The 20722-nt window shown below is 37.1% G+C and overlaps 3 protein-coding genes across 3 annotated transcripts; 2 read left to right on the plus strand and 1 right to left on the minus strand.

Annotated features, from left to right (window-relative positions):
* The first annotated feature begins 151 nt into the window (after nt 1-151).
* LOC132194493 (serine protease inhibitor dipetalogastin-like) lies at nt 152-4993 on the plus strand. Its single transcript, XM_059615802.1, has 8 exons — nt 152-313; nt 835-978; nt 1512-1676; nt 1734-1874; nt 2632-2961; nt 3677-3823; nt 3932-4096; nt 4182-4993. The coding sequence occupies exons 1-8, from the start codon at nt 232-234 to the stop codon at nt 4214-4216; spliced, it is 1209 nt and encodes a 402-aa protein (XP_059471785.1). The 5' UTR covers nt 152-231; the 3' UTR covers nt 4217-4993.
* Nucleotides 4994-5012: 19 nt separating this feature from the next.
* On the minus strand, nt 5013-9636 carry LOC132194483 (mucin-2-like). The gene is made up of 2 exons (XM_059615790.1): nt 9481-9636; nt 5013-6748 (listed from the first exon to the last, which is right to left on the minus strand). Exons 1-2 carry the CDS (start codon nt 9610-9612, stop codon nt 5198-5200), a joined length of 1683 nt encoding a protein of 560 aa, XP_059471773.1. The 5' UTR covers nt 9613-9636; the 3' UTR covers nt 5013-5197.
* A 3236-nt stretch (nt 9637-12872) lies between these two features.
* On the plus strand, nt 12873-16554 carry LOC132192750 (uncharacterized). The gene is made up of 3 exons (XM_059612851.1): nt 12873-13184; nt 14429-14820; nt 15454-16554. Exons 1-3 carry the CDS (start codon nt 12873-12875, stop codon nt 15620-15622), a joined length of 873 nt encoding a protein of 290 aa, XP_059468834.1. The 3' UTR covers nt 15623-16554.
* Nucleotides 16555-20722: the final 4168 nt, after the last annotated feature.

Below are 20722 nucleotides of genomic sequence, written 5' to 3' on the forward strand. Positions count from 1 at the left end.
CAATCACGGCAAACAAGTTTTCACCAGGAAAGTCTGCTGCGAAATATAAATGAATGCGAATGAGCTATTTTTATGTAAATTGTAAGCCGCCTGGCAACAGGGCCTTCCAAGTAGAAGTCGCATAACCTGCGTGAATCATTGCACCTCTGAGGGTCACGTGTGTACCTGACGAGGAGGATCTCTGGCAGCGAGTCGCGGCTCTCAGAGTGTGTTTTGAATCAGTGGAAAAGAATGGCTCTCTCCGAGAAGTGCGTTGTTTTGGCCGCACTAACGCTTTGCCTGCTCGCACACCAGGCTAGCACACAGGACACCGGTAATTATCTTAATTGTGTAATATACTGAAAAAGATGCAATATTTTTTTCTTTCAAAATAATAGCGAGAATTTTCATTTTCATTTTTTTTTTTTTTTTTTTTTTTTATATTTTTAGAGCTTAAAAAATTATAAAAATACGTACTGATGTATAACAAAAATGTTAGAGTGGAAGAGTTCATTAAATTTAATTATTATTTTGGTACAAGAATTGGAAGGTTGCAACTTTCCCCTAATTATGAAAAACTACGCAAACTGGTAAAGGACCTAATAGTTAGGCTTTCTCAGACTTTCTGAAGAAAAAAATTAAAGTTTATTGCTTTGAAACGAGAAAGAATTAACATTATTTTAATAATTTAAATTTTAAATAACCAAAATGGATGGTTCTAATAATTTCAAATTCAAATCAAAAGTTATTCACCCTTTTTTTATGTTCTACAAGTATTCAATCAAAGACGTCAACTCGAATATTATTCTGATGGAATATCACTTCTCTTCATCCTTTTTTTCTTCTTGTCTACAGAACGTAGGGCCCCAATTGATGAGGTTTGCTCGAAGGCCATCAGTATTGATTCCTGGCCTATCAAGAAGGAAGATCAAGTTTGCGGAGCGGACGGAATTTTGTACCCCAGCCAAAATGCACTCGAGTGTATTTCCAAACACGCAGGCAATCATTTTTCACGCACAGATTTATCTTGACGCGAACTGTTCGCTCAGCCTAAATTATAAAAAATGCATGCATTTTTTTTACCAATGGAGAAAGCTGATGCATCATAGACTGGTGAGAGCCGGTGACCTTTTTGCTTGAATTTTAATTGAATACTCCGTTAAATTATGATCAAAAAGTTTTTTCAAACAGCCCAAATAGTGAAGTAATAATTCAGGTGGCATTTTAGATTGAAATGGAGTTGAAAAATTAAAGAAATGTGAAAATAATCCATCTAAAAGAGTAAAAGTTTGTTTTAGTCCCACATTTTGAATCAGAATGAACTTTGGGGCAATTTAAAAATAAAAAAAGATCTTTTTCACTAGTAGTATGTTGATGCAGCAGTTTGTGTCCTTTGTTATAATTGGTAATTATTCCTGGCCGGTCTTGTATATACAAATTGCAATTCCGCGTGTTGGTTTATTGGAAACCAACATACAAAGTGAGTATTTTGGCGAAATTGCTGATACTAATCGATTATTGGGTACACGCAGGACTGGTGGAGCAACAGGATCGTGAAAAGTGCAACGAATCAGGCGCCAAGTTCGATCCATGCCTCGTTCTGGCCTACGCAGCCGTGCGCAAAGTGTGCGGCTCTGATAATGTGACGTATAATAATGTGTGGCATATGGTGTGCACGGCCAACATGTACCGTGTCGGTAATGGCACTCGACTATCGCCCATTGTTAATGAAATTAATAATAATCCTCCGACAGAGATAAATGTTCAGCATGATGGCGAGTGTTCCATCGAGTGTCCTTACTCGCCCATCTACAAACCTGTTTGCAGCACAACTGATTACACCTATGCCAACATGGAGGCCCTCAAGTGCAGGCAGATACTGCAGCCGTATATCAGTAAGCGCTGATCTCAGATTAGAAACCAACATTATTCATTTATTATCTCATTATTTTAACTCTCCATTATGCTCATTGTCAGAGGCGCGCATAATGGCGTTGTGCTGGATCCCACAGTTGTGATAATCTCAATTTTAAATTTATTTATTTCTTCTGTACTTGAAGATTTAATTTCCTTTAGTAAGGAACGTGCAAGTAGTCTGCAAATTTAAACAAACGTCCCCTTGTTGAAAATTTTGTTTATTCAATGAGGACAAGACCGTTTTCATTTCATCACAAAAGTTTAATTAAAAAAAAAAAAAAAAACTGGAAATTTTATTTGCACTGGCTTATAAAAGTCTTAAAAATTATAGACTATAGTCCTTTTACCATTGTTATTTTGAATTTCTCACGTCATTTTATAGGAAAAATACTTTTTATCCTATAAAACTTAATTATCAGTGCTTTTAACTAATTATTATTTTTTATGCTAACGCAGAACAGGAATTTCCACACGCAACGCCATTAACGAAGACAATTCAATTAAAAAATTCAGCCTATTAAGCGTTAAACAAAATTTCCATCTGCCCCTATTCGAATTGCTTGCTAATAGGCTCTTTTCTTTCTATACGCTTGGGGATGGTAACATAAAGAGTGGCTGTTTTTTCCGCTTTGGAAGACACAAAAGCTTTTAAAATATATATGCGTTTCGAAATGAGGGGTGAATGAAAAGTTGGCATTGTTTCCGCGTCGGATGTTTTATAACTATACTTTGCAGAGAACGATTTTCTGCACGAGGGCCAATGCAAGCGGCACCAGAACACCAACCCCTGCCACGTCACAAACACATTCACCCCGGCGTGCGCCTCCAACGGGCGGACCTACTCGAGTGCTCAACACATTCGCTGCCTAAAACAAGTAAACGGCGAGCTGAAGGTGTTGCACGACGGCGCTTGCACGATTGCCGAGGTGGAGAAGATTATCGGGCCGGACGACGTTTGCCGGATGGCGAAAAACAGACACGAGTGGAGTCCCGTCTGCGGCACCGATAAAGTCACCTACGTCAATGTGTACCGATATCTGTGCACGAAAATGGAGAAAGGAGAAGGTGCTTTACCCTGTAATTAATCACGCAGAAAGATCAAATTCCAAACTTGCGTTTTAAAAGGCAAAATATATAAAGCATTGAAGTCATAAGGTCTTCTTTAAGTATCAGTGCCGTTATAAATATGTGAACAAAAACAATTTTTCAATGACCATATAATATATAGGTGTTAGTTAACTTCTATTGAATAGACCGCAAAAAAATTAACTCGCTAAAATTACTGACTCAAAGACTTTTTGCTTGAAAAAACATTTTCAACTTAAATTTGAGCCTAATTGTAAGTGTCATCTTATTTATTTATTTATTCTCCATTCAGATGCAATATGAAAAACACAACATCTTAATTACATCAAGTCAATACACAAAATAAATATTGTCTGTGGATAATAATTTTTTCACCTACTTTTTAAGTATTTAGACGTCAGTCGGGAAACAAAGGTATTAAGATTTTAAGTTTTACTAAAAAAACAAAACAATTTGCCTAGAACCTTTGGAATTTGATTGTAGAAACGATTCAAGATTTTGGCTAACAATAATTTGATTTTCCAAGTTTTTGGAGCCTTTAAGAAATTACTTAACACGCTAATCGCATTCGCCAAAACCGATAAACGGCGTTTTATACAAAGTTTATGTTTTCCATTAACAACTTTCCAAAGTGAAAGTTTCTATGTTTAGCGCCGTGCAATAGTTTATTAATGGATCAAAACTTTTCCATCAGATTTGCAAGTGTCGCATTCGGGCGAATGCGGGTCCTTCGACTACTGCCGAGAGCCTGAGCCAGATGTTAAAACCGCGATTTGCGGTACAGACGGCGTTACCTACCCACACGAAAACGCTCTTTACTGCGCCCAAACCAACTCGCGATGTGAGTATACCCAAGGCGTTTTACGCATTTCACCCGCGCGCCTTTCTTCGCCGATCTGATAGCGGCGCATAATATACATACACACATTTCATGATCGTCATTTTTCAGTCCTGGGCAAAAAGCACAACGGAGCGTGCAATGAAACTCTCGACGACCCTTGTTTGCACAGAGGCTCACCCTTTTTGGACGACAACGGCAGACCCGTTTGTGCTGCCAACTCCGTCACTTTTGTGTCACCCCAAGCGTTGTGGTGCGCAGCCAAAAATGACCCCGGTTAGTTGGAATTTAAAGCTTGCAATTAGCAAAATGATTTTTGTGAGAAATTTACATTTTCCACCATGTGTTTTATTTTTTCCAGAGATTAAATTAATCCACGCCGGAGAGTGCTTTTAATGAAGAGTGTATACGTGAGGGCTTATAAAAGAAGAAGAGGGTTTCCGCCCCCGTGCTAATATTTCATAACTTATAAATTTTCCTGAGTAATTTCGCTGCCCGTGGCCATGCTTGAATATTAATAAAAACAACCCTTTATGCTGTTGTGTAATCTGGTGGTTTAATCTTGCGTCCGCCGCATCTATTAAATGAGAAATGTGTGTCCTTTTCCTTAAATGCGCATTAAAACGCCAACCATGAGAATATATATGAGTGTGTGCTTTTATTCCTTTAATATCACAAAAGCATGGAAATATTTTCAGTAAAAATGTCACGCTTGGCAATGTGTGTTTGGCTATTGTGGTTATTTTTATGATAGGCCCCGAAATCAATATGCAAAAAAGCTCTTGCGGAAGAGCATGAAATTTTATACGAAGGTCTATACGTGCTAACGAGGAGCAATGCCGACGTCGTATATGATCCCTAGCTGCTGCAGAAAATGTATTTTAAACTAATAATTTCCGCTTCAAGCTCTACTGCACACTTTTGCTTAGATGTTTTACAACTGCGGAATCCAGACCTTAAGCGCACATGGCACAGAGCAGACCAATTTCGCTGCGAAAATATGCTGTTATCATCGCGCGCTCACGCTCTCCGCTCGAAATGTGGGTGCAGCGCAGCATTTTAATGGGCAGAACGGAGAAAATTGCTTCCATTACACGGGTCGCATAGCTTCTCCGAATACACACACGCAAGAGTATTAGAATGCATCATAAAAACAGGCAGCTGAACTTTATTAATAAACTCAGACATAACGTAATATGAAAAAAGCATTTTTATTTTTTATGAATAGCAATGACACAATACAAAAACCCCTTGGGAATCTTCTATATAAAAATTCCAAGAAAATTGCAACACCATTTTTATAATTAATTGATACATTATATTATTATCGGCAGCGAGTGCATTGTGCAATCAATTAACCACTAACCGGCTCTACTACTACTGTCGTCTGTTGCCTCTGGGCGCATTCCGGTTGCAGAGGAAACCGTGGAAGGCGTGTGAGCACAAATCCACCGGCGGCTCCTTGCGCGGCAGAGCCACTCTTGTCGGGTCGTTGAACGTGAACTCGGGAATTTGATTCGGCTCTTCAGGCGCCACGGTGGTCGTCGTGGTTGTAGTTGTGAGAGTAGTTCTGCGAGGGGTGGTCACCGCTCTCCTCGTGGTCGTAGTCGGGGTGGTCCGCGCTACCGGAATAAGAACCGAATTTTCGATGTTGGAATTCGCACCCTGCTGTATTGGAGGCCTCGGCGCCCTTTTCGGAGTTGGATTGCACAGGAAGGCGTGGAAAGCGTGTTTGCACTTGTCTTCCTCAGGGCGCAGTTTCTGCAGGGTCTGCTGGGCGGGGGCGGAAACCCTGTCCGGAAAGTTGAAACTCGGTGCCGGTTCGATCGGTTTGGGAGTGGTGGTGGTGGTTGTTGTTGTAGTGGTGGTTGTAGTTGGTCTTCGAGTTGTTGGTCTTCGTGTGGTGGTTGTTGTTGTGATGACCTTCGGTTTAATGGCGACAGGCAGAAGGACACTCGATTCTGGAACTTCCACTGGCTTTGGTTTCAAGCGTTTGGGGCAGAGGAAACTGTGGAAGGCGTGCGAGCAAAGATCGACTGGTTTGTCCTGGGGTGCGACAATTTTGGGCAAAGCAAAAGACGGGGAGTCGATCGACGCTTCAGGTACTGGAGGTGGTGGGGGAGGCTTCGTTGTAGGTTTAGGTGTTGTAGTTGTGGTTGTGGTGGTAGTTGTTGAGGGTTTGATTGCCACTGGTAAAAGAACGCTAGACTCTGGAATTTCAACTGGTTTTCGGGCGATATTCTTCCTTTTGGTGCCAGTTTGGCACAGGAAACTGTGGAAAGCGTGCCCGCAACTGCTTTTGGGTTGCGGGGCGACGACTGGAACAACCCTTTGCTGTGCAGGAATTCGGTTGGCCTGAGCGAAACTCGGCGAGTCGACGGACGCTTCGGGCACTTCTGGGGGTGGCGGTGGCTGTGTCGTTGGCCTTTTTGTTGTTGTGGTCGTAGTTGTTGTAGTCGGTTTTATTACAGCTGGTGCGAGGAAAGAGTTTTCAGGTCTGATAGGATTGATTTTGGCCTTTTTTGCGGGCTGGCAGAGGAAGCTGTGGAACGCGTGCCCACAGAGATCCTCCGTTTTACTTTTTCTGACATCGACGTTGGCAGAAGCCGAGCCGGCTAATTGGACGGGCTTTGGCGGCGGTGGGTTGATGCGAGTTGCTTTTGGGGTGCTCGTAGAAATAATGTACGTCGGGTCTAAGAACGAGTTTTCACCCGTCGGCGAAAGCAGCTCATCCTCTTTCGGCGCAGCAATTCGGGACGGAATCGATGCGGAAGGCTGCGGCTGAATGCGAGCTCTGTGATTTCGATTATTGCTGCAGAGGAAGCCGTGGAAGGCGTGCGAGCAAAGATCCGTCTCGCGTTTGGTCAGAGGAATGCCGTGCGACACACTGGTCAGTGCCAACAGAAAGACCACTTGGCGCAGGTCAGTCTGAAAAAAAAATAAAATAAGATTTTATTAAATTGAATGAACTCTTAATTTAAGGGTCTTAAAATTAGCAATATTATTTATTATTCCTCTGCCACAATTTCAAAAATATTATATATGTAGTGCAAAGGTTAATTTTGAATAATTTAAAATATGAGCTTATCGGTTTCAGAAAATTAATTTTTATATTTTTAGAAAATCATAGAATAATAAATTTGTGAATAATATTTTGCGTTTTTTTCCGAGCTCCTAAAATAATTTTAAGTTTTTAATTAATATCCATTGTTTTCAAAAGCTGAATAAAAAATAATATGAAGTAACAATTTCAATTTAAGCAATTTATGAGAATCTTTTAAAATTGAATAAGTTATTATTTTTTTAATTTTTATTTAAAATTATTAAATTTATCAATTAAATTTATTCCATAATATAATGAATTTAAAATACGGTTCTAAGATACTTATTTTTATTAATAATATTATTAATTATTATTATTAATGTTCATTTTTTTTAAAATTATATTAAAGAGGTTTCAAATCATAATTCAATCATGAAATTTTAAAAAATTCTTCAGGCGTTTGTTGTTGTTTTTTTTTTTTTTAATTACATTTCAAATTTTTCTTAAAATACAAATTTATAAATGATTAATTATTGCTACCGGAGCCATCTGGCATATTATGGTATTGCAACAGCGAAAGGACCGCCGTTAGAACTGTCGGTGATTAATTTCCCTTTTTTATTACACGAATAATGTGTTGCCATGAAGCTGAGCATCTCTCAATCCATCGACGAGTACGAAGTCATTTGTGCCGATCTTGGGTCGCGCGCATGTCAAACATATGGGTAAAAATCTTGTGCAATAATAACGTTGGGTTTTGTAACGAAATTAGGCTAAATAGCCCATAAGTCTTCCAAGGCTGTGTCACTCGTTCGCCCCATCAGAGAGTGAAAAAATAACACACTTGACAAAAGGCGTGAAAATTAACATCGCGCAAGAGGTGATTAATTCACGCTTAAGAGCCCGCTGATGATCTTTGACTCCTGCATTGCTGCAGTGCTCCTCTCTTGATGGGCGACATTTATTATGCTATGGTCCCCTTCAAATTCCTCCTCTCTCGCGAGACATAATTCATTGCGACACAGAAATTATTTAAGTGCGTTGGCACGCGGCTCAATTTCAGCGCGCGTTTCGCTGTTTTTGCTCAAAATTGATTAAAACTGACAGCGAGTCGCGACGGCGCTGCTTAAGTTAAGTAAGCAACGAATAAAACAAATAATAAAGTGCTCATCCAGAGTGAGAGATGACACTTGTTTCTGCTTCCAAGCAAACACTCCATGAGATGACTTTCCGCTGTTTAAATTACATTTGACATTATACAGTTTGTTAAACAATATTTGAATTAAATTGTCTGCAGAGAGGGTTCTATGAATGAAACTTCTTTCATTTCAACATTAATCATAAATTTGCATGGAATAAAGCGAAACTCGTAAAAGTTTATATCTGAGGCAAACAAGAATAAAAGACTTGAATAAAGAAAAATTCAGCTCCTCTCTTTTTATGGCTCAAGAATAAAAGATATTTTTCCTTTATTTAACCTAATTTATATTTAAAAAAATTAAACACTTTAAACCATTAAAGCATAAAAAGGGATTTGTTCTTGTTAAAAAATTTTTTGTATTTATTTTATAAACAACAATTTAATTAATATCAAGCATAAATTACACAATTTACTTCATCTGAAAATGTTGACGTAAAATGATTATTATCGTTAAACATTTTAAGTTCTCATTGCCCCATGTTTGAATTTAGCTGTCCTCAATTACAATTTGGCACTTAACGGAAGAAGAAAAAAATGGTTCAACCGTAGTAACCTCGTTAAGTTTTTGGTTTTGATTTTTGAAATGATTTAATTTTCAAGTGTCAGCCATGGCCAATTTTACGTGAAAAATAAAACAGCTATTTATAAATCTGAAATTTTGGCTGGTGGAAAATTTATATTTACTTATTTATTTATTTAATCCGAGTATTAATTTTATTGACCAAAGGATAAGCTTCCTTTACAAATATTGAAGTATTAATAGATTCCTAGCCAGGAATAAACTTCGAATAAATTAAAAAAAATAAAATGAATACAAATGAGAAAAAAAAATGAAAATATTATTTTGTTCTCCGGGCCATAAGCTCTTGTATCACTTTACAAATCGTAGGGTCTGAAAATGTAACTGTGAGGAAACCTGGCAGAGGAAAAAAAAACTCCTGTCATCAGAGCACTCTATTTTGGCATGCATACTTTCCAATATTATAAAAGCGACCCAAATACTACTGATGGTATTCATCAGGTGTTCATTATAGGATTCAAGGAACTCAAAATACAGACTCAAATTCTAGGAAAAAATAATTTACAAAAGGAATAACAAAGAGCTCCTCATTTTACTTCATGAGGAAACATAACTGTGGCAAAAAAATTCTGATTTTAATTTGAAACGTTTTCTTTTCATCTCAGGACATGTTAATGATCCAATTTCAAAAATAAACATTGAAAACGTGAAGGGGGGTCGGTTTAATACAAAGGTTATCGATTAATAAATTTCTCACCGCCCGTTCGCGAGTTACGTTGATTAAAGGACCGGAACAAACGAAAGTTTTGATCCAATTAAAACTTTGTCTCCGCGTTTTGCAGTGATCTGATGCAAAAACGATGAGGGCGCCGACTAAAAACACAAAAATAGCGTACCATATTTCTGCACTCTTCCTGGCCTCTCGGGTACTTTCTCTGTATATTTCTATTCTGCTTTACAAAAAGTCGTGCTCTTTCTCTGTATGCAGCAAGTTTTTGAATGTGTACTAAACTTTTAGCATCGTACATCGGAGACTCGCATCTTTTCGCAAGTTGGTAGCAGAAGGGGGGAATTTTCTGAACCTTTCTTCCCGACCTCCCACTTATTATATAATGGAAAAAAAATAATACCCATCGGAATGCGTATATACTTACGATTGGGTTGATACTTTCACATTCATTTCGGCGCGACACACGCGAGTAGTGTGATCATCGTGACCTTTGCCTGCCGTTTTACACTTTGATTTTATCGCCGTCGCTAAACAGCGAGCTTCTGGAAAAAGAAGTCTCTGCAAAAAATAAGTGGAAAAATTGCAAAACTGCCAAGTCTGCACCTTTTTCCTACATCTCAGATGACAAACTGGCGCTTTTTATACACTTTCATGCGCGTCACATAAAGTTTCTGATGATCAATCATCCATACCTGCATTATACTCCTGATCATAAACTTTATATTTATTGTGGAGCAACTTAATTGAATATTTTATTGCACCAAGGGTCACGACCCACTATGGCTGAACAACGTACCGAACGCAGTTGTTGTTGTTGATTTATTCACCCTTTGAGGCTTTTAATAGTGGCGTGTGTATTGTGCCCGTTGCTACATTATTTACTATACCACACGTTGCCATAAAGAAGTTGCTTGATTAGTTCGCTGCTCATCAGCGTGGTAACAAAATTTGCATGCGAAATGAGAAAATGAGTGATTTGATGGAAACTAATGAGGGTAAAACGTAAAAAGCATTGGCTAAAATAATTTTTGTGCGGGTCTCCCAAATACACCTGAAAATGTAAACGCAAATCTGGCCAATTTTGGCATGATGTGTTGAATAGAATAAATCTATTCGTTTTTCCTCCCATGTATTTTATGCCGTCGTAATTCAGTTGCTTAAATATTTCTATTCAATGATTAGTTTCTTACTTTTATTTTTGTTCCTTCAAAAAAATTACGTAAAAATGGGGTACGGTGAATTATTTTTCAAAATTAACTTATTGCACTAATTTTAGGCAAGAACTAAAAAAAAAAAAAATTCCAGATTCTCACTTCCTCTTTTACAGATTTTTACTTACAATTAGTGCAAAAATGCCAGCGCAAATGAAAAATTATCGGTTTAACCAAGAAAAGAAGACAAAAAAAAAATGGGTGGTGTTTTTTTGCATTGTCAATAATGAGCACACAGAAGAGTAAAAAAGAGGGAAAAATACTCTTGTAAGCGTAGAAAAATTTGTTATTATATTCTTCTCTGTACGTTATTAAAATTTTTTTAATGAATTCCAAAAGACCACTTTGGGCCGTTTCCCTTTCGTACAAAGGAGGGTCCACCACTTTGCGCTCCTCAAATTACGAGGAAACGCGCGTGCCACCCTCGGTAAATTGCGAAAAGAGACAAATGAGAGGTGCATGCGCGACGAAAATTCGCAGTGGCCATAAAATTCACACGTGTGGGTGTCAGAGCATCTCTGTCATGGCGGCGTAAGAATAATTAGCGTTTTCAACGAGGATAGCGTTTCAAGTCGCCCCATCTGAAAAGCGGCCGAGGATTTTTTACTTCACCTTTGACATTATTTTTTTCTGGGGGAGTTCCGGGCACTTGCGAGGTAATCAAGTCGTCTCTCGACATTCCAAATGATTTACGAATCGGCTTTAATTTTGTCCGGTAAAGCAGGAGAAGAAGCGCCTGTTTGAACTGAAGGTTAGGTGATCTTTCATTCGAGCTAATTCTTATATTTATTCGCGCATTTTCAGGATAACCTTTACCTTTTGCCAAGAACCATATATTTATCGTGTCACACCTGAGAGCTTTAGTAGTGTAGAAGTGCAATAAATATTAAAATACTCTTGTGCCACACAGCCGGTCTGCAAAACTGCGCACTTTTCTTTCTTCTCGTCCTGTAATTGCAGGTATTCAGCTTTGAAATGAAAATTTAGAAGGCTAAATTAATCGATGATGCCTGTTTAAAGGAACGCGTCCTTCACTTTTTTTCTACATATAAAATTAACGAGCCAGCTCGGGTTCACATATTATTTTATTTATTTATCGGCTGATAATACATTTCCGCGTCCTTAACGGCTAATTTCAGAGGGGTTTTATTTGGTAGCATTTTTTTTATTACTAAAATTATTGCGAAAAACATAAAATCCTAATCTTAATTGTACAGTTGGGCAGAAGCTCTCTCCAGGTTTTTATTTTTAGAAGAAAAGTCCCACGTTGGAATTTCTGTTGCCCTTGACGCCGTACACGGGTCGTTTGGCGGTGGCGCCGTGAGTGCGAGCTGGACCGCCACGCGATTGCAGATTTGTTCGTTGGCCGATGGCTCCAGACACGCTGCCGTACGGGATTCCGCCTGCAACAATTAAAATCGAATGTCACATCTTATGGATAGGTACTCGCTACTCGCACTTGGTGGAAGCGAAATATCGACTTTTTGACACATGATTTATACATGACGGGCGCTATATTATTTCTCCTCCACGCTAAATCCTATTACAAGAGTGACAGTGAAAAAGAGGTTTAAAAAGCCACGGATTTCAAGCTAATCAGCCGCACAAAGATTATCAGAGAAAACGCTCCAGGCAGCTTTCGTCACTTTGGCGGAGAAGTTTTGCCGAAAAAAGAATAAACGGTGATAGAGTTTACTTTTTTTCCACTCGCAATAAATCAACTCCAAAGTTTGCAAGCGAATCATGAAATGGGGCGCAAGAAGAGCGATCTCTCGTCACTTTATATACGCTCGATGTTTCTTCGTGTATGAAATCGGAGTATAAAACTTGTCTCACAAAAAATATCTTTTTGTGAGAAATAGATATGTACTACAATACCAGATCACTGCCAATAATTTATCAGTTTATTTATAAATATTAAATATTACGGAAAAAGGAAGAACAAAATTATTATATTAAATATTTTATTCCAGTAAACAATAATTTATAGTCAACATACTTTAAAAGAACACTTAAATTACATTTGAAAGTTTTTTATTGTAAAAACTTATTTTTGGTTATTAAAAACTAACATAAAACGCAATGCTGCGTTTAAAGTTGAGAAGGAAATCGGTATCCTTCAGTGGAAAAATTGAAAAACCATGTGAAAAAGATTGATTTTTTTGCGGTTGCTTTTTTCGAAATCTATCCGAATTCCATTGATATTTCGATCATCGCCCTATGATATTCCATGGCAGTTAGAACTTCAAAATTCCATTGTTTGAATCGGGCCATTTTTTTACAATTGTTGGTTCAAACTGAATTCCCATTATTGGAGAGAATTCAAAGAATTTTCTCATTTGCAATGATGGAGTGGCCAAGTCGCGACATGTTTTGGCGAGTGCTGATGGCCTGCGGCGTGGTGGTGCTGTTCGCGACCGTCTTCCACCTGCAGCAGGCACACCTTTGCGGCACCTTCGCCCTGCCCGCCTCCATCGAGTGGGACCTGGACGGGATGAAAGAGCAGCTGGAGGAAAAGTTGCTTGGGCAGCGCGCCGTGTCCACGCAGCTGGTCAACTCGCTGCAGTGGACCTTGGAGGAGGCCCAAGCTAATCAGGAAGACACACCCGGACTCAAGGCTATCTTTCTCCTTGGAGGACCAGGCGTCGGCAAAGCGAAGGTGCCTTTATAACATAATCTGTGCGGCGCAGTGATTTGCAACGCCGTAGATAAAAAACAGACAAAAGCGAGGCTGCTCGCGCTGCAACTTTTTAATGAGAAAAAAAGATTATCTCTTCCGCATTCTTTTAATTCCCCACAGAAAATTCGTTCAGAAATTTTTTTATAAAAATCACTTAAAAATCAATAATGATTAATCTTTTACAAGAAGGATAAAAATTAAAAAATTTATATTTAGCATTTGATCTGATTTATAAATTATAATACTACTTAATAATTAGTGGCTGAATTTTTCTAATTACGCATCAACTTGCGGATAAGTGCCAAAATTCACAAAAATCGTTGAGAATTCTTAAAAAAATCAATTTTGCGCAAGAAAGTTCTAATGAGTCAAGGTGATTTATGTGATTTATTAGTTCAATATCAGAAATCTGGAAAATTCTCAATTTTATCTGGGATTGCAACTAAATTATTAATAAATTTTGCTTTCGGAGGTATTAATTTTCCGTTTCGACCTTGTAATCGCATTAAGTGATTAATTTGTGCAAAATCAACGAAATAAGCAAAATTTGGAAAAAAGATGTCAAAAGTTTTAGCCGAGAAATGAAAATAATCCTTAAAAAGTTATTAGATTCCATGCACTTTCTCAAAAAGCTGGTTTTTATAAAAAAAAATTTGAATTAAAATTTCCAAATACACCTAGCAACAATCAAATAATTCAAAGCAATTTTTATTGTTGATGCGCGTTTTCCTGGCAGAATTTGTGGAAAAACCTTAATTCTTGTATAAAATTGCAGATACCGTTTGGGATTAAATTTCTGAAAAATCTTGTATAAAATATTAAAAAAAAACTTTTTTTCAAATAGTTTTTCCAGACAATAGAAAAAGTCGATTGAAAATAAAACTGTAAATTTATATACTCACATTTTTAAATTTTTGTTGAATTTTTGGCTTGAAAAATCCTCCTTTTTTTACAAGTAAAATATGAAAAGTTAAGAGAAAATTTTTGAAGTATTTTTACCTCTCAGAAAAATCTCAACAAACTTTTAAACCCAATTGTTGTTCAATTTTGACATTTAAACCTGCTATCAGACGTGCATGAACAATTGCTAAATCGCATTTTCATGCATGAAGCACTGAACTTTCACCGGCAGTTTTTACCTTCGTTTAATTGCTTTTAAATCAACAACAATAGTGCGGCTGTTAGTAAAATAAACACACGCTCGTTTGCATTGTGAATTCCAGACAATGCAGATCGTGACCGAGCACGTGCGGTGTCGCTACCACGGCGTCTTCGGCATTTTGCCATGCAGCGTGAACGTGAGAACCATCACGCCCGTCGACTCTGGCCGCAGCCAAACCTACTCGGATTCGTCCAGCTCGACCAAGTTCACCGGCGTCCACTTCAACACCATCGAAATGGACCTAGCCGCCTTCAACAGCAGCCACGCGTCCGGATTTGCGAGACTCGAGGCGCAAATCGCGGAAAAAAATCTGAGCCGGCGAGTCGCTCTGGTTTCGGGGCCTGTCATCGACTTCGTCCAGCTGAAGGAAATCAAGGATGCAAAGAAATACAACAAATTCCTGGACCAAAAGGCGAAGCACATTGCAAAAATTATGAAAACGTCCGCTCCCAGGTAAAATCGCTATTAAAATATAAAATAGCCAATAATTAATTATAAATAAAAGTTGAAGATTATAATTTATAATTCAAGTAAAATTGATTTCATATTTTTTTTTGTGTGTCAAATTCTCGTCAGGTTTTATTACCGACAGAGTTAATTTGGAAATGATCAGAAAGTTCTCATTATGCACAATAATTGACAATAATTAAGAATGGATTATTATAATTATGATGGATTAGAATTAAATGCAGATTTGACTATAAACTATCCAGAATGCAGATTGTTAAAAAAAATTACAAGAGTGAACAAGATTCATATAAAATTTAAAAAGAAATAATTTGAAGCAATTAAAAATCACGAAAAATAAGTCTAGTATTACGCATATATGAATAATTTTATTTTTAGTTTGTTATTGACCTCTATAAATAATCAGTTCAATTACTTGCTTTTTTTCTTCAAAATTTAATTTTGCATATTTTTAGTTAATCTCATTAACAAGAACATTTAAAGGTTTAATCCGTTTAATCTTTAGAATATTTTGATCTTTTTAACAAAATTAAACTTGCTATACAATTTTGTGGCTTTCGGTTTAAATAAAATTGGAAAAATTATGATATAAAGCAATTTTTGCTATTTTGATTGCAGGGTTGATATCGTGTTTGTGAAATTCGAACCCCTGAAAGGCACCCACTCATTTTTGTGCCTAGTGGAGAACCATCATGACGTCGATTTCGCTTTCGAGAGCACCTACGACAGCCTGAAGAACGATGATATCTACCCCCTAGGATGCTTCTCTGGCACCAATGAAGATTAGCCACACTTTTCCCATTTACTTTTTGTGTCTATTTCTCTGAATATCAATTCTGTTCCGTAATTTATAAAAATACATGTTTATAACTTATGTTTATGAAGTACTATTTTACAAAAAAAAGTTTACCATAAGCCAGTCCGTTAACTCTCTCGACAAGCCCCGCGCTGTCAGGCGATGGTAGCGCAGAAACGAAGCAAACAAGTGCCAAAAGCAGCAGAACCTGTAAAAATATAAAACATTTAAGAATAAATTTTTTAAAACAACGTGTTTTAAATAAATTAGTTGCAAAACAAGTTAATTTCATTATAAAGGAATACAATAAGAGAAATTTTTGATAAAAAAAAATGTGAGCCACTTTCACCGGCCGGCTTGCTAGTCAAAACTGGATGCCCGCCGCAGCGATTGTTTTGAGTGTTGCAGTGCACAAGTTTAACCAACTAAAGTGTTGTCAGCGCCTCCGGGCACAATCCAACTTGAACTTGGCCGCCGCCAAAGTAAACGTCGGAGAGAGTGGTCTGAAAATGAATGAGAAAACACGGCCTGTTTTCCTAAAAGTGCAGCTCCCGTGGCTTCACAAGTGACAAGTGTTGAGGAAATTAAATTACCGCAGCGTGTCAGCAGCACAGCTCATAAAACTTCATTTAAAGCGACGTGCAGGCAGCTGCTTTTAAATTAAATAGACCAACCAAGCTGGAGAGCAAAAGACAAAAAAATCTACTTGAATAAATTTACATAAGCCGGAAAAATTTGATATTCTTATCCTCCTATAATTTACTTAATTTAAAACTCATGCATTTTACATTAGAATTAATAGTTACAATTTTCAAACATAAAATGTTAACAAAATTGAATTTTAAAATAAAACTTTGTATTTGATTTTTAGTGCTCTACTATTTGCTTAAAAATGTTTTGGCATCAACATTTTTTTAATTTTTTATGAACTTTTTTTGTAGATAATATGGTAAACTTTTTTACTTTGTTCAATAAAAAAAATCTACTCTGGTATATTAAATAGAAATTGGTGTGTTTATTGTGCAGACTCACTTTCATGATGCAGGGTTTCATGTTTTGCTCCTCTCTCGGCACGGACGGACGGAAGCAGGTGAATTAGAAACACAATCAACACAGCTCTCGCTCCAAATTGGCACTAGCAGGTTGTTCTCAAATGAAAAGCACCTCCACCATTCCCAAGGCCCTCTCACTCTCCACACATTTACACGCCCGACTGACGACTCCTACTCATCATAATCTAACCCAGTGAAAAGCAAATCGAAAGCGCAGGGTGTGGACTTGAAATTTCCCGCAAAATTATTTTCAATTATATAGTTTTTATTGTGTATTCAATCAGGGCCATAGAAGGAACACTTAAGGACAAAGTTGAAAAATATGTTAAATGAAGCAAAAATGCGCTGGTAAATTTAAAATTTTTGCAAATCTTTTTTGTTTAAAATTAATTCAATCATTTTCGTTAGTTTTATTTAAGATTTTTGCAAAAAGAAGAAAGTGAAATATTTGAACCCTAAAGTTACTTAAAACTGCCTGTCTTGCGCTTAATGGTTTTTAAGTCACAATGCCTACTACTGAAATAAAGTCAGATATCATTCTGAATTCTCTTGTTGATGAAAATAATTTAATTTCGTTTTTAACTTAGCGGTTTTGGTTTAACTGAAACTGTGCGAGAAAAACTTGGCTTAAGGAATACAATACATATATACTAAAACTTCGGCCTTTAATTAAGAAATTAATTTTTTTTCGTTCTGTTAAAGAAAATAATACTGGGAATGCAAACTGGTGCTCAGAGACCCACTTGAAAGTATTTTTCTTATATTCTTTGCCGTGTGCGCCCTTAACTTTTCTTCTTCTCTCTCTCTCTGCCGGCAGGCAACTTATTTTACTGCGCGCCATTTCCCAAATGGTCAGGATAAAAAAGGTTCAGCAATCAGCAGCAGGGAAAAACACGTACCGTTGCTGAAACGCACCCCTTTTGCGGAGAAAATTATCAGCCGGTAGCTTTCAACGTGATTGAGACGGATAATATTTTATGGAAACGACATCCCTTTTTTATGCACTTTGGTATAAAAAGCGCCCTTTCATTTTTTTCCACCAGCCTGCAAAATTATCATATTTTTTTCAGTAGTGTTGATTTATTTTATTTCCTCTACTAGGGAAGTAAAATCATATTTTGCGCAAAGCACCCGACAGATTTAACTCCACTCTTGGCCTTCGGATCCGAGCTATTAGATATATTCTACTTTTTTTATGCATTGGATACGCTGTAAAGCACTTTATCGTGCAGGCGGCATCCATACACTTGGTTTTTTTTTATCCACGCTCCACTGTGCAGCAAGCACACACGTGACGCAACTGTCAGAGATGAGACCCCTAATGGAAACTATTGCGTTTTGACGTAACCATAACATTACCCATTAAAAAACTTGTTTGCTTTTTTATTGGATGCTCATACGAGTGGGAAATGCAGAATTATTACGATTTTCAAGGAGATGAGGCAAAATGTTTGAATTTTTTAAATTTATTTCAAGATTGTCGTGGCATTTATTTCTGCGGTACTGTGCCTATGATGAAGACCAGATTGTTGCAAATTTTAAGACGAAAAATAATTACAAAAATATTTAGAAAAATATTCAGTGAAAATATTGATCAACTTGAAACGAGAATCTTGATGAAAATAAGCTGGTTCTCATTTGATTTGTTAAATTTGATTATTATTGCCAATTATTGCTAGATTTTATTTTTACCTTACAGAATCGTTTTGCTTAAGTAATTTTTTCCACATGCCACCTTCAATGATTTTGCTAAAAATAATCAAATATTCTTAAAGTTATCTTCCAAACCAAGCCTCGGTTGACTTTTTTGTATTTTCTTCTTTTATCACACATACAGATTTTCAGTTACCTTTTTTTTTTTAAATAAATGTGATTGCTAAATTTTGCTCACATTTTCGCAATTGAAATATAGAGCCGCAGGCCATGACCTAAACGGACAATATATTTTTTCAATAAACATACATGCAACGAGGATAAGCCCGTTTTCACTTTCACGTAAATGTGCCTTTGCGAAATGGGATTAAATTTACAGTGTGTACAAATGGCGACGAGGAAAAACTGATTTCGGCGAAACAAAGGCTGCGCATCCCAAAATTATGTTGGTACACGGCTGCCGTCAGAGCCATGGGGCCTTATGGCTCGGGCGGAAGACATCTTTTTTTGGCCAACATAATAGAGCTGATGCGCGGCCTTTGCGGCGAAAGGAGGAAGAGGTGAACGGAGCTACGAGTGTCCGCGTCAGATGCCACCCCAACGTGCACACCGAAAAGTCCTTCCAGACTACGTTTCAATTTCTGTGTCCCCATGCAATTGTGAATAAGTGTGAATATGAATTTCTTCACCGTTAAATATATTTTTTTACTTGTCTCATCTAATCTACCTAGTTAAACACGAATATTGACATTATATAATTTGTTTTTTTTCTCTCAGAAAGAAGCAGCGTTGTTGATATAAATTTTATTTTCCCGTCATGTGTTATACTTTAGTTGTAGGTTTAAAAAAATTATTTTGATTAATGCAGTAAAACGAATCCAATATCTTTGAGAAAACGACAATAATACATAATATTAAAATTTTGTTACAAATAAATAAATTAATAATTACTAATAACTTTAATTTTGAGCTATTTGATTATTTACCACCTAATATCAAACTAAAATAATATGTAGTTCTATTTTCATTAAGTTTCAAAATATTCCCTCTCATGAGTAAAGGGGCTGGGCGGACTACCCCCACCCCCCACCGCAAGTCCCAACTTCCCTGGTGTTAATGTTTAATGTTTGTTATCTAGTTTAGACTTTGAGTCCGTGTTGCTTTGCTTTGCTCTCTCTTGTCGTGTTTTCTTTTGCTTCCCTCGTGTCGGGTTGCGAACATAATGCGATTTTTCCTCACTTCACCTCAAATACGTGTCCTCTGCCAACTATGAACTCAACAGTGCCCTCAGGCAGCTCACCGGAGTTAAAAAAGACGGCAGCTTCTTCTGCGATGAGATTTTTGGGCCCCACCGGCGGCGGAAATTCGGTCCACACGACCGCTGATAAATTCTGGTGCCTCGCAAACAAGGAAGAAGGACGGATATATCACGGTGAGTGCGTGGAATAAATGGCTTTTTATGTCTTTTTTTGTTGACGTGTGTGTTTTGAAGTGAAGGAGCACGTGTTCTTTTTTACGAGAAAGTAGTGCCAAGTCCATAAAACAATTCGACGAACTCCCGGTGCTATCTGTGCAAAAAAATAATGAATATCTTGAAAATTTTCCCATATTGCTTTGCTGGTCACTGAACACGCAGACAGCGTCCGGTAGTTTCACCTAATTAGCACCTTGCAAAAGTATTAAATGAATTTAAAATTAATTTCGTGAATTATGCTTTCGTCTTTCTTAGCAAACTTTCTCAAATCTGGCAGTGCCATTAATATTTTCAGATTTTAACTTTTAACTCTTATCTGAATTATTAGTGTATAAATTATCTTCCTTTTTAATCAGACCTTGAGAGATGTGAATGATGTAGAAGTATAAGGAAAAATTTAATAGATTAATTTGGATTTATCAAAATAATAACTTATTCTATACATATTATATATTAGTACAAAATGACTTCGTGAATCGTCATTTTGCCTTTTTGTCAACTCTTCAGTGTAGTGCTAAACTGCAAAAGTTAAGTTTTCTTTGTCATTTAAATTATTATTAAATTACATTGCCTATTATTTTACAATATTATTATTCAAGTCAATTCAAGTCTGTTTAAATATGCATGAATTTAGTAAAAATGCAAAATTGTTAAAGCTCTCACATCTTTTTCATGAAAGCTGCTTCAGTAACTTTATTTGGTAAAATAAAGTTGATTTTTACTTTCAGGAGTATTTTTAGAAAGAGGTTTCCATCTTACCAGTGCTCCTTTCTTTCACTTTCTTTCATTTAGTAATGCTGGTCATTCTAAATCAACTCTGTCCCAAAATCAATACAAGTTTAATTGCTTCAAGGGTTTAATTGCGAGTACGACGAACCATTGCAGTTTCTGTCGTTGGAGATAAAAGAGGCA

Source organism: Neocloeon triangulifer, unplaced genomic scaffold, assembly GCF_031216515.1.
Source record: "Neocloeon triangulifer isolate White Clay Creek 2 clone unplaced genomic scaffold, ASM3121651v1 ptg000001l, whole genome shotgun sequence".
Taxonomy (NCBI): domain Eukaryota; kingdom Metazoa; phylum Arthropoda; class Insecta; order Ephemeroptera; family Baetidae; genus Neocloeon; species Neocloeon triangulifer.

What these genes read in the sequence shown, in the direction of transcription:
- LOC132194483 (XM_059615790.1), bottom strand. Translation starts at nt 9,612, where the DNA reads ATGTACGATGCTAAAAGTTTAGTACACATTCAAAAACTTGCTGCATAC. An exon ending in AGGAAGAGTGCAGAAATATG is followed by an intron (nt 6,749 to 9,480) that starts GTACGCTATTTT and finishes TTTTTTTTTCAG; the next exon opens with ACTGACCTGCGCCAAGTGGT.
- LOC132192750 (XM_059612851.1), top strand. Translation starts at nt 12,873, where the DNA reads ATGGAGTGGCCAAGTCGCGACATGTTTTGGCGAGTGCTGATGGCCTGC. An exon ending in CAGGCGTCGGCAAAGCGAAG is followed by an intron (nt 13,185 to 14,428) that starts GTGCCTTTATAA and finishes TGTGAATTCCAG; the next exon opens with ACAATGCAGATCGTGACCGA. An exon ending in ATGAAAACGTCCGCTCCCAG is followed by an intron (nt 14,821 to 15,453) that starts GTAAAATCGCTA and finishes TTTTGATTGCAG; the next exon opens with GGTTGATATCGTGTTTGTGA.
- LOC132194493 (XM_059615802.1), top strand. Translation starts at nt 232, where the DNA reads ATGGCTCTCTCCGAGAAGTGCGTTGTTTTGGCCGCACTAACGCTTTGC. An exon ending in GGCCAACATGTACCGTGTCG is followed by an intron (nt 1,677 to 1,733) that starts GTAATGGCACTC and finishes ATCCTCCGACAG; the next exon opens with AGATAAATGTTCAGCATGAT. An exon ending in GAAAATGGAGAAAGGAGAAG is followed by an intron (nt 2,962 to 3,676) that starts GTGCTTTACCCT and finishes CTTTTCCATCAG; the next exon opens with ATTTGCAAGTGTCGCATTCG.